At 38.7% G+C, this 20052-nt stretch overlaps 1 protein-coding gene across 1 annotated transcript in view; it reads left to right on the forward strand.

The window, feature by feature from the left end:
- LOC139711421 (clathrin heavy chain 1-like) overlaps positions 1-20052 on the forward strand; it is a 60707-nt gene that overhangs the window by 10868 nt on the left and 29787 nt on the right. Inside the window, exons 2-6 of the mRNA XM_071623304.1 lie at positions 6098-6305; positions 15750-16018; positions 16950-17111; positions 18024-18137; positions 19353-19526. Coding sequence (XP_071479405.1) covers positions 6098-6305; positions 15750-16018; positions 16950-17111; positions 18024-18137; positions 19353-19526 — 927 coding nt within the window. The remainder of the gene's footprint in view (positions 1-6097; positions 6306-15749; positions 16019-16949; positions 17112-18023; positions 18138-19352; positions 19527-20052) is intronic.

Below are 20052 nucleotides of genomic sequence, written 5' to 3' on the forward strand. Positions count from 1 at the left end.
GGTATCTGTATGTACAATATACATTGTATATGTGTGTGTGGTGCCTTAAAGGTCCTGTTTGGGAGTAGTGATTATGTAGTACATGTGTGTTTTATGTAGTGTAAACTGTCACAGCTTATTTTCTGGTGCCAGTAGGTGTCAACTTAAGTATGGTATATGTATGTACAATATACATTGTATATGTGTGTGTCGTGCCTTAAAGGTCCTGTTTGGGAGTAGTGATTTAAAGAATGTTTAAGATATCACATTTGATGCATATGTGTAGGTCTGTTATATCACAAAACATCCTACCATATGAAATTTTCCCAATAAATCCTAAAATATAAGGAGATATCAGTAGTTTTCTCAATAAACCATAACTGTAGACGATTTACAAAATTGTAGTCTGGAAACATTTTTATTATAATTATTGTTCACATTTTGTGTATTTTAACAATACTTAACATCGATTATACAGATTCAATTTTTTACAGTGGTTGTTTCTAGATCCCTAACTCATATTTTAGAACTATTTTAAAGCACTAATGCAGGGTTTTTGTTTCATCTGCAAATGGTAAATTGTGCCTTTAAAGGACAAGTTCACCTTCATAAACATAAGGATTGAGAAAATGCAACAATATTAGTAGAACACATCAGTGAAAGTTTGAGGAAAATTGGACAATCGATGCAAAAGTTATGAATTTTTTAAATTTTTGTGTTGGAACCGCTGGATGAGGAGACTACTACAGCTTGTGAGTCATATGCGTACAACAGTATAAAGAAAATATAAAAGAAAATTCAACATATTTTCACTTTTTTCGCATAATAAAAGAGCAATTGACTTGCCTCTTTCTAAAGGCAGGGGGAATAATATTACCCATAACATTTATCGGTAACGAGTCAGGAGAATGTGTACTTTTTTCAAAAGATGGAATTTTGTGAAATTCTCTTTATATTTTCCTTATATTGTTGTACACATGTGACATCTAAGTTATTCATACACTGCAGTAGTCTTCTCATCCAGCGGGTACTGCAAAAAAAACTTCAAAAATTCATAACTTTTGAACGGATTGTCTGATTTTCCTCAAACTTTCAATGATGTGTTCTACTAATATTGCTACATTCTCTCAAGCCTTATGTTTATGAAGGTGAACTTTCCTTTAAGAGCCAGAGAGGGAGAGAGAGGTGATGGCAGGGAGAAAGACTGTCCCCCTCCCCCTTATCATTACAAAGCAAATAACCTTTTCTACAGGTCACTGTCTTATCATTCTACAAGATGTTTTGGGGTGTGATCATGACACTGTATCATGTGCTTGTGATACAAAAAATCTGTAAGACTTGTTTTAAATTACTTGTTGCATTCCCAAAACAAATAACATGGTTGAAAAATTCTTTTAGATATACGGTCCTTTGAAATTGATTGATCAGTTTGCTTTATGGATGAAATTCCTTGTGTTAATATTGTTTCTCTCTTACATTGTAATTGAACATTATTGAGCAACCAATATCAATCATCCAATTACCTTGATGAATAAGTGGCTCAATGCAAATTAATATTTGATAGCCATTGGCAAATTGATCTTTTTATAGGCTTGATCTTTATGTACTCTCTAGGCCTCAAAATATTGCAAGCAACATTCACTTCCTGATGTAGTAATGGCCTCCCAAATGCCTTTAGACTGACACCATGCCTTACAAAATTGCCTAGTAAACATTGATGCTGTACAATGTTTATTAGGTGATACGCTATCAGCGTATCACCTATTGTGATTGTCAAAATTTCTCTTTTTTTTTATTCTTCTTTCTTTCTGCCACATTTTGTGTCGTCAATATCTCAACAATGACATTACGGAATAACATGACATTTTCAGTCAACATGTCTCATAACAATATCTAGCCACAATAAGGTTTTCATGACAGTAACATATCTATGACGTCATCTAGGCGCCATTTTGTGATTTTCGGACCTTGTCACATGATCGATCATAACTTCATAACTAGATATCATTTCTGTATCATTTTCGGTGGACATAAAGTTCAGGTCACGCTCTATCTTACATTTTAACGCTAGTTACCCAGGTCATCATTACGCGCGCGTTTGCGCGCGTCAAAATTTTAAAAGGCTCAAAACGACTTCCCAATGGGAAATCTCAAAGTTTCAGACAATTTTAAGCGTTTCAAACATTTTCTCGCGTGCGCGTCCGTCCGCGCAATTTCGCGCGCAGAGGGCGTAACCAACATGAAAATGCAATTTTTTTGACTGATTTGGATATCTGATACTTTGAGTAACAATATCCATTGATTTCCGATCGATTTTGACCTATAACAAAGGAATGCACTGGCGTCAAAGTTGAAATTCCGCGCGCGCGTCTTTCTGCAAATATAGTGAAAAAACATGTTTTTGTTTATGTCGCCATAGCTCTTTAAATCGTCCTTTGACCCTATATTTCTATTGCATATTACAAAAGCATATGAATTGGAAATAACGTTTCAAGTACCAATATTGCCAGGAAAACTCATGACATCATCATATCATCATCTGAAATCAAAAAAGTGGAATTAATTTTTTTGAGGTACTGTTTCTGACATTCATTTACTCGTATCTCTGTTGTTTAAGCTCAATATTATCCCAAATTCAGATATGTTGTACTTTGAACATTTGCCTTTTAAGTCCATGTCATGCTTTTAATATTTGATGACGTCATCATACCTTAAATTGTGATTAAAGGTAAAGACGCAAAATCGGACAAGTTTACGTGTATTGTCTATTGGAGGTGATTTTTTTTAAAACCATGCATTGACTTAACAACGTTTAAGCACCTTTATCTCAGCTGATTTTGCTTCATTTCCTCTGAAACTTTAGTATGTTGTAGCTGAGACAATAAGCTGCAGTAATCATGCATTTTATTCTTTGAAATCTTCTCATCAGATTGACAATTTTGCAGTTTAAAACTGAAAATGAAAATGGAATGTGGACAAAACGATTCCTCATGTATCTTTCACATACATAAGTTTACGTTCCCCATATTTTCTCGTCGAGACGTATGGCCGAGTGGATAAAGGCGACGTCTCAGAGACTTGAGGTTGCGGGTTCGAACCCCACAAGATCACGAAACAAAATACTTAGCTATTTTACTTTTTTTTCTTCAATTTTGTATTACATATTCGTCCATGTCGAAATTACGTTCGTATATAAACGCACCTATACACACACACACACAGACACACACACACGCCATATCCCTCTTTTTTGTGTGTTGGAGACCACATTGCTTCGACTGCAGCAAAATTTTGCAGGTTGACTTTGTCAAACCGATCATAGTATGTAATGACGACGACTGAGGTGTTGTACTTTGAACAATTGTCTTTCAAGACGATGTCATTGTTTTGTAATTTGATGACGTCATTACACTGAAAATTGTGATTAAAGGCAAGGTATCAAAACCAGCCGATTATAGGTTTTATGTCTGCGGGACGTATTTTTCCCAAGTTGCCAGAAATGGCATAGCGACCTCAGTCGTTACAAGGCCGCTTTTCCGTCTAGCAATGCAATAGATGTTCACACGGCCACGTTAGTTGAGTGGGCATTGACTTTCCCCCTGTTATATCTATACATTGTTGTTGTTTTTTTGTCTTACCATTTCCGTGGATGACCCGTGGCCGAGTGGTTACAGAAACGGTTTCGCATGCACGCTCAATATAACTTCAAGGTGCCTATATCACATTCTTTTCTTGTCGATCACAGATGACCGTCATCTGATGACCACAAGCGTATCACCTAACTCGTCCTCAATGTGACGAGTTTTCATGTCTCGTTCAAGTTGAAATGAATAAAGTGGACCTGCACCCTCTGTTATGACTGTTTGAAACTGAGTTTGTGTTGTTATACTGCTTATAATCTTTTGTTGATAATGTTTTCTTCTATGGTCAACACATGTGATTACAAATTGTGTATGTGTGACATGTGCATCAACTTGCCAACAGAGCCCAGGGGGAACAATTTGTAGAGCTAGAGCTGTAATATGCTATATGCCCTATATTTTGAGAGGTTTTTATTTTTTGGGAATTTTGCAAGTCAGGTGCTATTTGCTAATTTAAAAACACACAAAATATTAACTCTAATGATCCCGACATTGATTTGATGTGCATACAATGTACATGCATTTCTCCATTCATTGATGTACATCAAGATTGCGAATCTAACCTCTTGCAAAATTGTCGCAAAGTCATGATTTGCAAAAAAAAATTAGACTAAATAGTGTTTACAGTACAATATGTGTCCAGTGAGTCTATTTTTGTTCAACCCTTATCATGACATTTGAGAAGGATGCAACCATATCCACAATTCAATGCTTAAACTTCATACATTTACTCCAGTAAGATTTCTGTTTGTTTTATTATGAAATGTGTCCACTATCATTTACAAGATGTCATCTGCACATTGACTGTTTTGGAGCTACACAGCTCTTGTACTCATATCAGTTTTTTTCTTAGGCATCCTTGCAGTTCAGTATGTACTGTAAGCCTGTATGTACATTTTTGTACAGCACGGTGCAGGGGGAGGTGCACTAGCGAGGCTTCCACACATAATGATGCGTACACAGTGTTGCAGATGCCCCCATGCACCATCCATGTGTTTGTTAGTTGCATGTGTAAGTGGTGGAGGAGCTACAGTACTCTCCCTTCCCATTGCAAAATGTGTATTCATATTATTAGAGCTGTGTGTGTATGTGTGTGTGTGTAATATATGATGCGGGGCTCATCACCGATTTGTATAGCATTTGCAGGTCTACACACGTGCTTTGAGGTATGCATGTGTGGGACAATTGGATAGTTGTCGTCAGGTTTCTGAATGAAAGGATTACAGTATCACTGCCTGCAAATGGCAGAGGAAGCTTCCATATGTTACGACCTCTCATTGTAAACCTCCTGTGTGTGGTTGAGACTACATGTAGGTGTGTGTCTTTGAATGTGCAGTAGTACAGGTGTTGATTAGAAGCGGTGTGCAGGGAGACAGCTTTGATACATATGGGTCCCTAGATATTTAAATGTGTATGGTAGTGAGTCAAAATGTTGTGAAAATTGCACATTCCTTTGACCATGCACATACTCTAAATGTTCATATGTACAATCCGAGGGTTTTATTTTTGCAAACTTCATGAATTACTGTTACGCCCTGAATCTGACAACACTTGAAAATACCATGAACAGATAGGTATGAGTGCATTTCCTATAGCCTGGGTGTCAAAACACACACAAAAAAAACAACATCTCCTAAAAATGTCTGTGACCTCATTCACGAGAATATCTGTACACGAAAATTATTCCCCTTGCCTCCTGAAATAGGTAAATCAAGTCATAAGTGCTGTTTCATTATGCTAGAAAAAAATGAAAACATGCTGAATTCTCTTCATATTTTCTTGGTATCGTGTCCCTACTGTGGCATCACGAATTGTTGTACAGTCGTAGTTTGCTTTAATATCCAATGATGATGGCATACGAATTTACAAATTTGTAGCCAAAACTCATTCCATTTAGGGTAAGGTTCATACCCTTTAAACTGAGTGTTTTTGTTTTTATTTTTATCAAACTTCACCATTTGATATGCATTCACTGAACCCACATACTGTATACATTTTGTACATGTATAATTTGGGGTAAATTTTCCTTTAATACTCACTGTGGGGGCCAGCAAAATGAGTGTGCACTTGCCTGAAAAGTACATCTGTACATCTGTATGACCCTCTTGAGAAAATGCCTTTTGGGGCAAGGGGGATAAAATATGGTGTGTACTGCCCTGCTGTAGAGAGGGACATTATGCGTTCAGATCAGAAAAAAAAATGTTGGCCATAGACAAGAATAAAAGCATGAAAGGTCAGTTCATGCAAACTCTCAAAAATAAAAAGAAGAAAAAAAAAAGAACTCAGGATGAGTTCAGATATTATTATAGGTACATGTATAAAGTTTATTTGTTGCCCTTTTCTTGTGTTTGTAAAAGCATATTTTCATTTGGAAGTATTGGTATTCATTCCTGCAAATGACGTAATCATTATCACCTCTGTTGTTCTAATTGATTTATAAAAATCTTCTCTGCTGTCATGTGCTCTGGTACCTACAGCTCCAGAATCTGGGCATCAATGCCGCCAACATCGGGTTCAGCACACTGACCATGGAGTCGGACAAGTACATCTGCGTCCGCGAGAAGGTTGGCGACCAGGCCCAGGTGGTGATCATCGACCTCAATGACTCCGCTAACCCGATCCGGCGGCCCATTTCTGCGGACTCTGCCATCATGAATCCTGCCAGTAAAGTCATTGCGCTCAAAGGTACGATCAAACTTTGTCAGAGAGTGCATCCATGTATTACACCAAACTTATATTGTTTTTTTTTTCTTTGTATATTAAAATTGATTTGAAATATTTGGTCATTCAGTTTAGTCCATATTCATCAAAATTTCTGATGACTTGATCATCAGAGATCTCTCCATGTTTCCAGAGATTTTATGATGCTGTCATTGAACGTGAAAGCCAAAATGACGTATAATTTCTTCAACCTTAGGAAGGGGGATGTGGGAATAATTGCCTTTCTTAGTTTATTTTTACGAATCCAAAATAGTTAAGACAGGGGAAGTAAAGATCTTGAATATCCAGAGGAACAACAGTGTTTCCATAGAGCATCATGGTAGGCCAAAGAAAAGAGAAGACGGCTACATACATAATACAAACTAAATCTTACGTGAGCGGAAGTTGGATGGGGTAGGGGTAGAAAAGAAACATGCATTTTACAAAAGTGCATGTGCCAGTCGCTCATGTGCATCGTTGACAAATTCCTATGTGCCTCTGCACCGATATTCCGTGGTTTACGCCGGAATTCCGAATTGGAGAGGCATCAGATTTCATCGGATTTGCGCATCAAATGTTTGTGGGGGCTCTTCGCATTTCCTTTCTTGGCATTTCCGTCTGTGGGTGATGCTGTATTAGTCCCTTGCTACTAAAGCTGCTCCTGCTCAACCTACATGAAGATATGTACAGTACATATATGTTAAAGCACTAGGTTTGCACTTGGCAAGTGATGGTGTTGAACGATGCTAGGAAGATCTTGAGTCAAAATTATAATAGTGTAAACATGTGTGAGAGTGTATGTGATGTGTGTGTATGTGTGTGTGGGTCTGTGTGTGTTAGTGTTAGAGAGAGATAGAGCAGAACAGCACTTCCTAAGAGCACATGATGCAAGAATTGACCTTCTTAGAATAATTTGATGTAAGATTGACATGCGCAACTTCGTCACAGCCAACTTGGCCTGTGCACATGCTTAATGAATTGGGTTACTGTGCTGGCGAGCGATTCCTTTTCCCCTCCACTCACTATAGGTAGCATGCCACTATTGTCACAGTCAGAGTTGGATGTGACCTGACACTATCAAGGCCTATGGATGTGTCCACTGAAAGTTGTCTTTAAGTGAAATCTGTACTATCTTCACATTCCTTTAATGCATCTTATTATTTCCAAACTTAATGTCCAGAATTTTAAGCAAGGAAGAAATTGAGTTGATTGAAACAGTTTTCCGTCAACACATACATCCTCATATATTTATGATTTGATGACATTGAAGTACATTGTACTCCAATATAGGGTAATTGAATGTAAAAGTGACTTTGGCGCAAAATTCATGAATGGAACTACATGTATTCATGGACCTCTCACTACGCATACTCGTAGGGAAAAAGGAGGGAAACTGGAAAATCAATGTGGGCAGAAAATCAATATATGGTCAGTGGTCAGTACAACCCATCAGCATGCGTGGCCACTATGACTGCAACACATTATGGGCGCCATCCGGTGAGGATTATTGGTATTATGCGTACATACATGCAAGAGAGACGCTGCATCTCATTTAAACATATATTAGATGCTCAATGTACAGCCTGCCTTGACTTTGCTGAGAGATTGAGGAGTAAAGTGGGTCGGGTTACATGCAGTTCAAGTGGCCCTCTCTTCACAGAGGCTGTACTTCTACTCTGGAACAAAAGAGAAGAAAAAAAAATGACAGATGAACTGATCAAGCTAGTATTGCACTTCTGATCTGTCATTTACAAATGTAGCATTCACAGTGTACAATGTAGTACCAGCAACCTACAAAATCACAACAAAATGAAACCAGACAATTACTGTAGAAGGGATTTGTGCTTGTTTCTACTAATGTTTACAAAACGCTACAACGAAATGCAACTGGAAAGCATTTAATTGACCTTGATTATGTTTGTCTGTCAGTTACACATGTCATACCATTTTTATACCCCCTGAATATGATACTCCTCATTAGACAGTTTTTGTTCTGTTTTGTTTTCTCTTGTGTTTTTTTTTTTGGGGGGGGGGGGGGGGAGGAGGGGAAGGGACACCTTATTCCTGTACAAGCTAATCAAAGCGAATTAATACATATTGTATTAAATGTACAATGTATGTATCTGAATGAAACTTAGCATTAATATGTTAGTTCAGTTCAGTTCAATGACAATCATTTCCAGCAATTTATACATGAATACAATCAACAATGTGTTCTATTATAACTTGCTGGGGCACATCTCTAGAAGTAATGAACTTGTAATGAGTATGCCCTTAACATTTATGAATACAGAAAAGGTGGAAATTTTTGCGATGTTGAAATTTTCGCGCAACTAGAAACTAGCGCGAAAATAAGCATGCAAAAATAAGCATGCGAATATAAGCACGTGAATATTTTTGCTCACCATACACGTATGTTCCAGTAATTGATGTCTTGATTCCATGAAATTAAGAACACACGAAACTTGTCTTACACGGCCGAGTGCGAAAAATTAGTCGCGTGAAAAATTAGTCACGCGAAAATATCCACTTTTGCAGTACAATGTATGATATGTAGTATAGTATACAAAATTATGATATTAAAATGGAGATACAAAACAGATACCCTTAGGAACAAGGACAAAGACAGAGATGAAGACAAATGTATGGGAATGAAGAACTGCCTTTACAAAATTATGATATTAAAATGGAGATACAAAACAGATACCCTTAGGGACAAAGACAGAGATGAAGACAAATGTATGGCAATGAAGAACTGCCTTTGAAGTCAGTATATTATACAAATGATGCACAGGATAGAGTGCGTCACTAACGCCACGAAATAATCCTGTGCATCATTTGTTTTATAAAATGGGTCGCAAATTCGAGAACTAACAGCATTTTTCAGCGTTTTTCACGTACCTTTGTGGGTCAAGACGTCCGAAGATGTTCGTCCCAAACATTTACGCACGTCGCACTCGGAAATCCCGCACATACAGTATAGACGTCTAAGTATAACGGGGGGTTGGGTTTCCGGACACTTAAGTTCCCGCATGAAAACTTACTTATTTTACATAGAATATGCACCCTTTACCTTAAAGACTTGATATAGACTCCTCATATAGGCCTACTAGATAACATACTTTGAAAACGGCGTGAGAATTAACCTGCTAAATCGTTGGATTTACCCTTCAAAGTGACTCCATGTACGCGTCCGGTCCAACAATGCTTGGTCTACTGTACTGTACGTATTATACGTACTCCACACATGTTATGCACAAGGGAAGAAAGGCCGGCGGCCGTGCCGGCAGCCCGAACTAGAAGTTGTTTACAGGATTGACAGCGCGTATGCATGCAATTCAAAGGAGCCGCCGCGCGCACAGACGATCGGCAATAGGATTTAACACGCAGTGCAATGGGACTGAGTAACCAAAGCACACGTCACTCATTTCAGCGCTTCCTATTGGCTACATTCTTGAACCCATTTTATAAATCAAAATAAAAGCTCAAAATCTTGATTTCAGGTGATAGTACCTGAAATGGTGTAATACATATTTGCAATTTAAGTTGTTATACTACTATGCTGCAGATACTCTGTAATAATGTCATTGCAAAAGCAGTGAATGTCTATAATATTTGATTGTTGCTTAACTGAAATCATACAACTTCAGAAATTAAATAATAACTGAAAATCAAACATTTTTTTATTCTGAAAATTTATAGGGCAAGTCAATGTCATTCATTTGAAAGATCATTATAAATGTTTAATTTGGAGCTCAAATGTACAGTGTACAGCTGTATAACTGTACATGCAGATACATTGTATACAGAGTCTACTTTTTTTTGTAGAAGAAAAAAAGAAATAATTCAGTCAAACTCGTACCAGCAAAAAATTCAGTCAGACCACTTGTGATGGCTTTGAGCTGCAGGTGCATAAAATTAGTGGTCAAAGATCAAGGCCAAAGTGTTGAATGACTTGATGGTAAAGATATGAATGTATCAACTTTCAGAACAATTTTGATCACACTTGTGTCAGGTGCAATGACCCCGTTTACAGTGCGAGGCTCGGCCGCAGCTTGGCCGCGGCCGTGCCCAGCCCCGCTTTAGTGTAAATGCGCAAAAGGCCAAATGCGAGGCCAAAATTGGCCTCGCATTTGGCCTCCCTCTGGAGGTGGTCTCGGCCGCGGCCGAGCCCGGCCTTTTCTTGGTGTAAACGCAAACTGCCAATAGCGCGGCCAATTTTAGTCTGGCTTCCAAACCCTCTGCCTGTATCTTTTGCTATTCAGGATATTAGTGCCTTAGTGTTTCTGATATCTGAGGTATTGGATTACGAGAGTTAATATGAACAACATACGGTACTACAGTGTTGCAGTCTTGGCGACCATTTAAAACGCATCATGATAACCACTTTTAAAAAAAAAAAAACCAAAAATGGATAAATACACCTAGAAGAAAATATCATTGGCTTTGGGAATGTTTCATGTTACTTCAATATAAGTCACTATTGATCATTATTAATGAAATGGAGTACTTTGTACTTTTGGAATCATTGATTTTATACCATTTATCATTGTCTGGACTTCTGCTGCTTTTACACAAACTTCATGAATGTAACAGTAGATAGAAGTCCCTGTGTTCATGATGTTGTGAACACATTGAAATAGAAGATTGAAAAACCATTGCCATTGTAGCATACAAAAATGTTGCACCATTGATATGCAGTGCAGGTAGTCACATGATACTGTAAGTCCAGGAATGTTTGTGTACGTTTTGATTTTGTGAGAGTCAAGATTTGTGAAATTAAAGTGCATGCGAAAGTTCTTGTCTACACTATGCATTGAATGCCAGTGGCACTTTGTGAAAATTTCATGCCACGAAAAAGGCATTCAGCTCCAATTCAAGAAAATTTCATGCAGTGAAAATATATTGCTTTATAGTACGTCATACAGCACTACATTTGGTATGTACAGTGCGTGTAGTCTTTACGCATCTACCCATCTAGACTATAAAAATCTCTGATCAGTCATTACAGTACCATGGAGATGTGCCATTAATACCAGCAATCAGGAGTTGTAGATGTGCACGGAGAGCCTGCAAATAGCGTCAGGCCATCAGCGGGGTGAGAGGATGCGTTTAATCACACAGGAGTGTCCCACACAACAGGGATTACTCATCGCTTTAAGTCCCCACTTGTGGGACAACCTGGCTTCCTGGTGCTTGTGTTGTAATTGACCTACATGTGTACTCTACTGCGTACATCTGCAAGGCAGGTTGCTCTTTGACAGCAACTCTATGATTTCCTCTTTTTTTCTCTCTCTCTCTTTCTCTTTATGCCATTGTGAAGTAGGCACTACTGGCGGTGGAATTCTGCTGCAGAAAACCTAGGGAAATATGATTCTTCAGGCCGTGATTGACAGCCTCATCGTGATAATTCTTGTTGTCCCCGCCGAACGAGTTCGAGCAGGGGACTATGAAACGGGCTCCGTACGTGTGTGTGTCCGTGTGTCCGTCCGTCCGTCTGTCTGTCCGTCCGTCTGTCTGTGCGTCCGTGTGTGATCAAAATGTTCAATTTGCTACTTCTCTGTCATTTATGAGCCAATTTTGATTCTGTTTGCTTTATATGATAGCACTACATGGGAGCTTTGAAACTTCTACACAGAATTTCAGTTGTGACCTTTGACCTTGACCTTTGACCTATATTGTACATTTTGCTTCAAAATGCTACTCCTTCGCCATTTCTAACCCGATTTCGATTCCGTTTGCTTTATGTGATGGCACTAGGTGAGGGCTTCAAAACTTCTACACAGAATTTTGACCTTTGACTTCTTTGACCTTTGACCTTGATTTTTGACCTATATTGTACATTGGCTACAAAATGCTACTCCTTCGCCATTTCTAACCCGATTTCGATTCCGTTTGCTTTATGTGATGGCACTAGGTGAGGGCTTCAAAACTTGTACACAGAATTTTGACCTTTGACTTCTTTGACCTTTGACCTTGATTTTTGACCTATATTGTACATTGGCTACAAAATGCTACTCCTTCACCATTTCTAACCCGATTTCGATTCCGTTTGCTTTATGTGATGGCACTAGGTGAGGGCTTCAAAACTTGTACACAGAATTTTGACCTTTGACTTCTTTGACCTTTGACCTTGATTTTTTACCTATATTGTACATTTTGCTACAAAATGCTACTCCTTCGCCATTTCTAACCCGATTTCGATTCCGTTTGCTTTATGTGATGGCACTAGGTGAGGGCTTCAAAACTTCTACACAGAATTTTGACCTTTGACTTCTTTGACCTTTGACCTTGATTTTTGACCTGCATTGTACATTTTGCTACAAAATGCTACTCCTTTGCCATTTCTAACCCAATTTCATTTCCGTTTTCTTTATGTGATGGCACTAGGTGAAGGCTAACACTTCTACACAGAATTTTGACCTTTGACTTCTTTGACCTTTGACCTTGATTTTTGACCTATATTGTACATTGGCTACAAAATGCTACTCCTTCGCCATTTCTAACCCGATTTCGATTCCGTTTGCTTTTTGTGATGGCACTAGGTGAGGGCTTCAAAACTTCTACACAGAATTTTGACCTTTGACTTCTTTGACCTTTGACCTTGATTTTTTACTGATATTGTACATTTTGCTACTAAATGCTACTTCCGGCGGGGACATATTTTACGCACCGCGTAATTTCTACTTTTCCTCGTTTTTATTATATTTTCAATGCTGCGCTAAGACTTTCCTATTTGCAGTTGATTAGTTAGCAGTGGGCTTAAAGAGAAAGTGTAATTTCCTTGAGTAGGAGTTAACTAAAAATAGAAAAGATTTGACTAGATAGAAAAGAGGTTTAATAGAATGATAAAAGTTTTCCGTAATTTGCGAAAATTGTACTGTTCCCTCTATCATACTGACAAATTTTAACTCAAGAGAGAGCATGGGAGGGTGAGAGAGAGAAAAGGAGAGATTTGTGTAATTTTAAATAAAATATAGAAAATAGTGAAAACACTTTCACCGTGACATTGGTAATCTAGCGGGCACGGGCAAGGCAGGTAAAAAAGCTGTGTGACTACATGGCCATGATGCCACATGCTTCTCAACTATTTTCTTTCATTGTGATGTAATGTCTCTAGATTTACACACAACCCCCCTCCCGAAAAAAGGGTTCTCCTTTGCCTTGATGTGACAATAGAGAGGACATTATGTCCTAACACCCACACCCACGTTGAGGTAAAGTAAGTCAGCACCTTTCTGCGAATGCAAGATAATAATCATGGTTCTGATATTCGTGTTGAAAGCAAAAAATATATATATAAAATGGTGCATAAAAGATAAATTAAAGCTGCATCATACCTCTATAGAATTTTTTTTTCTGAATACCCCATAGGATACCATGGTTGTGATATAAGGATGGTTCAAGTGGATATGACTGCCAATATTTTGAATTTCTAAATTCTTGTCTGATTTTTACCACTCTATCTTTTCAAAGGTTTTGCATTCATTCAAAGAAGCCAACTTCGAGATGAATAGTGCGGAATATTTTGGAAACTAAATGAATGCAAGAGAAATAGACAGTTTTGAGAGGGCACAGGAATCTAGCTCATTTCAGAAATGAAATGAATATTTATAGTGGTAGTTGATAATATTCAATATTTTCTGAAATTTTGTGTTTTTCGCCACTTCTATTTTCTGAAATTTTAATTGTATCAGGTGCTTTTAGTTGATAGGAGTTAATGTTTTACTCTTCATGTGGGAGGAAGTGCAGTATTAGCCATGTCCTTTTTCTGATGGTCATGACAGTTTCCTCTGATTAATCTTGAGCTGATTAATTATTGCTGACGTATCTCATGGCTTTTTCTATTAATTTTGTGCTACCTCTCAGCCCTCATTAGCATGAATTCTTGGGGTCTGGCTCAAACTTGACTCCAGCAAGTGTCTGTAATAGTATTGGGCCTTTGACATTGATAACAAATTTTGTGCCAAAGGATATCTGCTTCATGTCATTACTGTACACTTGATTGGGTATCGGTTAATCTGCACTGCTAATAGTCATAGAAGTCCCTTTGTCCCAGACCTATTCAAAGTGGTATGGTTGCATGGTGCCTTCCACTATTAGGCTCTTTGGTATATAGTGCTCTTTTTTGGTATTTGACAACTGAGAGTGCCTTTTTGCTGTAAGATGATACATAATACAAAGCAATTTAGGCTAAAACTTCAAACCCTTCTGTTGCCAGTAAATTAGCATTATATGAATAGGGCTTTGTGTCCCGACTGTGACATGACACAGATGTGTTTGTATGTGGGCAGAGTTGTGTCTAGTCGGACTTCAAATTAAAGGAAATAGTGCCACATGTGAAGCCCTGATTAAAGAAAGAAGAATAAGAAGGGGAAAAGGCAGTCTGCTTCATTTAATGACCCAAACAGACAGAATGGCAAACTGCCATCACACGTTGTGCAGTGGATCCCTCTAACGTAGTATGCCTTTGATGCAAAACCCAGCAGAATCATATACAAGTAAGCGACATTTACATATAAAACGGCGTATGTAATCACATGCAACTCAATGCACTACACTGAAGCGATAGTACATGTTCTGGTTTACAATGGTCTTTGTACATACATGCGCTGTACAGTACATGTACAGAGGAAATCCCATTATCATGGACTGCATTTGTTTGATCAGTCTTCATGCACAGAAGCTGTGTCTACAAAGAAATTTTATCTAATTCATTCCATCGAGTATGACTGCACTTTAGCCCGATGTTTGATTCAGTTGCATTCATAATGACTTCTAGTCTAATGACTCTTTTGATATTGATGCAGTGTTGTCGAAATTTCCACTGATCAACTGTTCCCACGTGATAACGCTTTCAGAGCAATATTTTGCAATTTACGATTAATGTTTAGCACGCTTTTCCCATGGGGCTCAGAACACTACAATAAAATGAAAATTTATAAACACAATTTAGATTAATAAATGAAAACATTATGAGCAAGCTTCAGTCAATCATTTGGACATCACACAATAGGTTCATGTAGACAAGCAAAAAAAAAAATGATAAAATGAAAAAATGAATAAATAAAATTGTGTACAAAGCTGCATAGTGAATAATACATGACAGTGGGATAAAACAATTTCCCTAGAAGTCCAAATACTTTATGTCTTAGAGTCACTGAAATGATTGAAAAGCTCATCATGTTTTTTCAGTTGTTATATCTTAAAGTGATTCAGGCAGACTTGACATTTTAGTGTAGGTCATGTACTGCATTTGAACAACAAATTTAAACTTTGCACATGTAAATCTGCATGTCATGCGATTAATCTTGTAAAATGTCGTGGCTCAGGACTGCATTGACAACATGTTATACTGGAGCCAACTCTCGGGAAGCTTTCACACTGCACAGATTTATCATAGTTTCTCTGCCCCTTTGTCGTGTGCAGCTGGACGCACCCTCCAGATCTTCAACATCGAGATGAAGAGCAAGATGAAGGCGCACACGATGACGGAGGAGGTGACCTTCTGGAAGTGGATCAACGTGAACACCATTGGCCTGGTGACGGACACCACCGTCTACCACTGGGGCATGGAGGGCGACTCGCAGCCCATCAAGGCCTTCGACCGCCACTCCAGCCTCGCTGGCTGCCAGATCATCAACTACCGAACGGACGCCAAAATGCATTGGCTCCTGCTCATTGGCATCTCAGCCCAGGTAAGGGCAGTCTTTAATCCATATTTGAGGATTGGGGCGGGGCAGGAGATGAAGGTGCCCCTATATCTTGTACATATATTCGTGTGATAATGTTAGAGTTGAGAAGAACATTTGTTAATTGATACAGTCAGTAGTGATTTAAATTAGATGGTGTTAGAGTTGAGAAGAACATTTGTTAATTGATACAGTCAGTAGTGATTTAAATTAGATGGTGTACTGATGACAATGGCAAGGCCTCTCCTCTTAATAGGGTTTTGTGTTCTGGAAAAAATATCTAATACTGAGTAATCTCTTGGATTTATAAAACATCATTTGGGTCATGACATATTGTCACTAACCCGAAGTTCTTGCATTTGTAAGAAGTATTTTTTTTTTTCTGTCCAGAAGATTGATGCTCTAAAGCTCCAGGTATGGTTTGCCTTACAAATGTTAAATAAAAAAAGAAATAGTAAAAACTTTGTCATATTGTATTAACCACCATGGGCCTTGCATTATTTTTATCTTAGGCATGAAAGAAGTGTTGTTGGATGTTTGAATTAATACATAATGCAGTTTTCCTTGTACATGAAATATAATTTGCCTCCAATTTGATTTTCATAGTTCTGGCAATAAAGTGATCTTGCATAAAACTCCTATGGACCCAGATGTCAAATAATGAGCATCTGTCGCACAAGACTAAAAAGTCTAATATTACTGTAGTTTCTTTTTCACTTTTCCATAACTATGCTCAGGCTTTGAGCATGTAAGTCAAGTTCAATGGGATAACAAGCACTCTCCTCTTATGAACAGTCCCAGTGAATAAGAAGAGTGTGTTTGCCATCTGCTCTTCACATTCTAGGCATGCTCTCTTGCCATGCCAACTCTAATCAGCAGCAGTCTTCACTGTAGTTACATTTACCATGTGCTTTTCCCTCGGTAATCATCTACGCAGCAAAACCGTGTTGTGGGCGCCATGCAGTTGTATTCCGTCGAGCGAAAGGTTAGCCAGCCCATTGAAGGCCACGCAGCCTGCTTCACCTCCTTCAAGATGGAAAACAACCCAGAACCATCCACCCTCTTCTGCTTTGGTGTCCGCGGTGCTGCTGGAGGAAAGGTAAGAGCCCTAAAGTGATCTTGATAATGTCACCATCCGTGTTGATAGGAGAAATAGATGATGAATCATGCTCTAGAATGGTGGTCTCAAGATATTTTTAGTCATGCGGTACATACTCTCAAGCAAAGTTAACTTGTGGAGTTACAAATTTTTGGCTTGCATGCAATTCAGTTGTTGCCATCGCTCATCGTCAGGTGTGGTTCTTGTGCCATATGTCGCACATCATTAATGAAGTTTTATTGCACATTCATTGTTGTCATGGAAACAGAAGATTTTATCGAAATTTGCTTAGGATCATCCATAGTTAGGGGAATCTCACATAGTCCATATGCAAAGTAGGGATATTCAGGGGCCCTAGGGATAGGGTACCAGTTACAGTCCTTATGAAAATACCAGTGTAGTTTGAAAGGTCTCTTGTCTTCACTGCAAAGTTTGGTTCGTGTGGCAGCAAGGACCTTTTCTAAGGGCAGATAGTTATTACTGCGAATGGTTTCATAATGACTCCATCTGGTTCCAGTGGAGGCAAAATGTGATGTGTTTGGGGTCTAAAGTTTTTGACTGGCATGAGTTTATTGCATCATACAAAAATGATTAAAAGTGAAGTATATATTGGAAATCTGATTGAAGCATTATGAGCGTGATATAAACAGCACTTCAAGATCAGGTTATGGTTGTGGTTGCCCCTTAGTGCACATTCAGAATGACACCTTGATTGTTGAAATAATGTGAATTTGATGGACCTATAGAAGAGAGGTAAATGTTGCATGCTGTTAAAATAAGAAAACACACTTTTGGTAGGTAGTTTTCGTTTAATCCGGATTGCATTCTAGCCATCTGTCTGTGTGGTTCCACGTCATCCATTGAAAGTTTTTGTGTGTAGTCATGAGGTTTCTTGGACCCTCCCCCCTACAGCTGCACATCATTGAGGTTGGATCGCCAGCCTCTGGCAACCAGCCCTTTACCAAGAAAGCTGTGGACCTCTTTTTCCCACCGGAAGCCCAGAGTGATTTCCCTGTTGCCATGCAGGTGAGTGACTATTACCACAATCTGACACGTGCCTCCCCCGTGTTCGAGCTGGGTCTCATTTCTTTAAAGTGAAAACATAGTTCTCATACGCCTGCAGAACTGTTGATTTTTGCTCTGGAATGGAGACCTGTGCGTAAGAAATGTGTAAAATTATGCTGTAATAACAGGTGTAATTTCAGGTGGTTAATGATGAAAACGTGAAATATTACCCAAAAAAGTTGGCCGGAAGTACTACAATCTCAGAGCTTTACCCGGTCATGGTTGCTACGTACTGTATAAGCTGTATATTTTGTAAGGTTTCTTTTTTCACAAATTTTGTGAGTCGGGTGCTATTCGCCAATTTAAAAATGTGAAAATATGCGCTGATCCAAACATGAATATGTCGTGCACACATACATCTCTCCATTCAGTATTGTACTCCACGATCGCAAATTTAACCCCTTGTGAAATTGTCGGGAAGTCGTGATTTGTGTAAAATTAGACTCGCTAAATGTATGGCGTATACAATAATTTCCTATTATCGATAATCGACAAATCGGGCCACGGCCGTACCAACTGATTTGCTGTGCTAGAGTGAATCGCATGCAGCTTGTTGGAAAATACGATTGTTTGGGCACAGTCAATCTTCTTATAATGTTCTACCTACCTACTACTGAATGGGGAGGGCGCTTCAGGAATTAAAGTCTTGTACTACGATTGAAATTATTTTACACCTTTGATCTCAAAATATTCCAAAACAACTCAATATCCAGGCAAATCGCATCAGCCAGACCTGTTTCTGGGTGGACCCTTTCAACATATTGCAAGCAAATTCCAAATGGTGGAAGATGAATTTTGAGTCCTTCTGAGAAGTATGTTTTGAAAGCAGGGCTAGCATCAAGATATGCACATTGGTTTCCAGTGAACCAGGTACACATACATGCAATACTTTGCAACGTGTGCAAAAATGCGCTTTGTCATTTTAATCGCTTCAAGAAAACTCACACACAACGAAAAATGTCTGCCTCAAAGTGGTTTAGTCCTATTGTCAGATGCTTAGATTCATTCATTGTTATTGGTTAAATATCTCTGAGCAAACAGCTGTATTGAGTAAAATATGTTCCAAAAGCGGCTTTAATTCTAATGATGCCATACAGAGGTTCTTCAACACTAATTGTAATATTTCACTGTGACAAATCATAACTCTGTGACATGAATGCCTTACCATGAATACAGGTCAGCCCCAAGCACAATGTCATCTTCCTCATCACCAAGTATGGCTACGTCCACCTGTACGATGTCGAGACGGCCACCTGCATCTACATGAATCGCATCAGTGGTGACACCATCTTCGTCACGGCTGCCCACGAGTCCTCGGCTGGTATCATTGGGGTCAACAGAAAAGGACAGGTGCGTATGTGGTTGTGTGTATGTGTGTGTATACCGCAGGGTGCATCGGCATGGTGCGAAACCTGGGCTTGTCACAGAGCTCAGAAATGAACTTGCTCTTCTCTTTAGCAAACCTCAATTCGTGCTCAGTCCTTTTTAACAATGAATATAGATTTGCACTACTTTGAATATTCAACAAGTGCTCATTGTATGGAGCCTGTTATTGACATTTATTCACTTCAATACTCGCTTGCTGTTCTGCATTGCATAAAACAGAGAAAACTGGGATTGTTTCGCATGGAAATGTAGTGAATGCAATCTGGCCTTCATTAAATCATAGTGGTGTGTGCATGCAGGAACATCTCTGGACAAAGAAAGTGCAAAGTTTCATACAGCACGCTTGAATGTTTACTTACCTCACCAGGCAAACACATTATTACATGAGTGACTGTAAATTATTGTTTGTGGACCACAAAACAACCACAAATTTTGAACCTGAGATGGTCCATTTTTCTCAGTTCATATCCAACACATGGCTTGCGACAAA

Source organism: Diadema antillarum, unplaced genomic scaffold, assembly GCF_040938485.1.
Source record: "Diadema antillarum isolate AM-2024a unplaced genomic scaffold, OU_Dant_1.0 seq00001659_RagTag, whole genome shotgun sequence".
Taxonomy (NCBI): Eukaryota; Metazoa; Echinodermata; class Echinoidea; order Diadematoida; family Diadematidae; genus Diadema; species Diadema antillarum.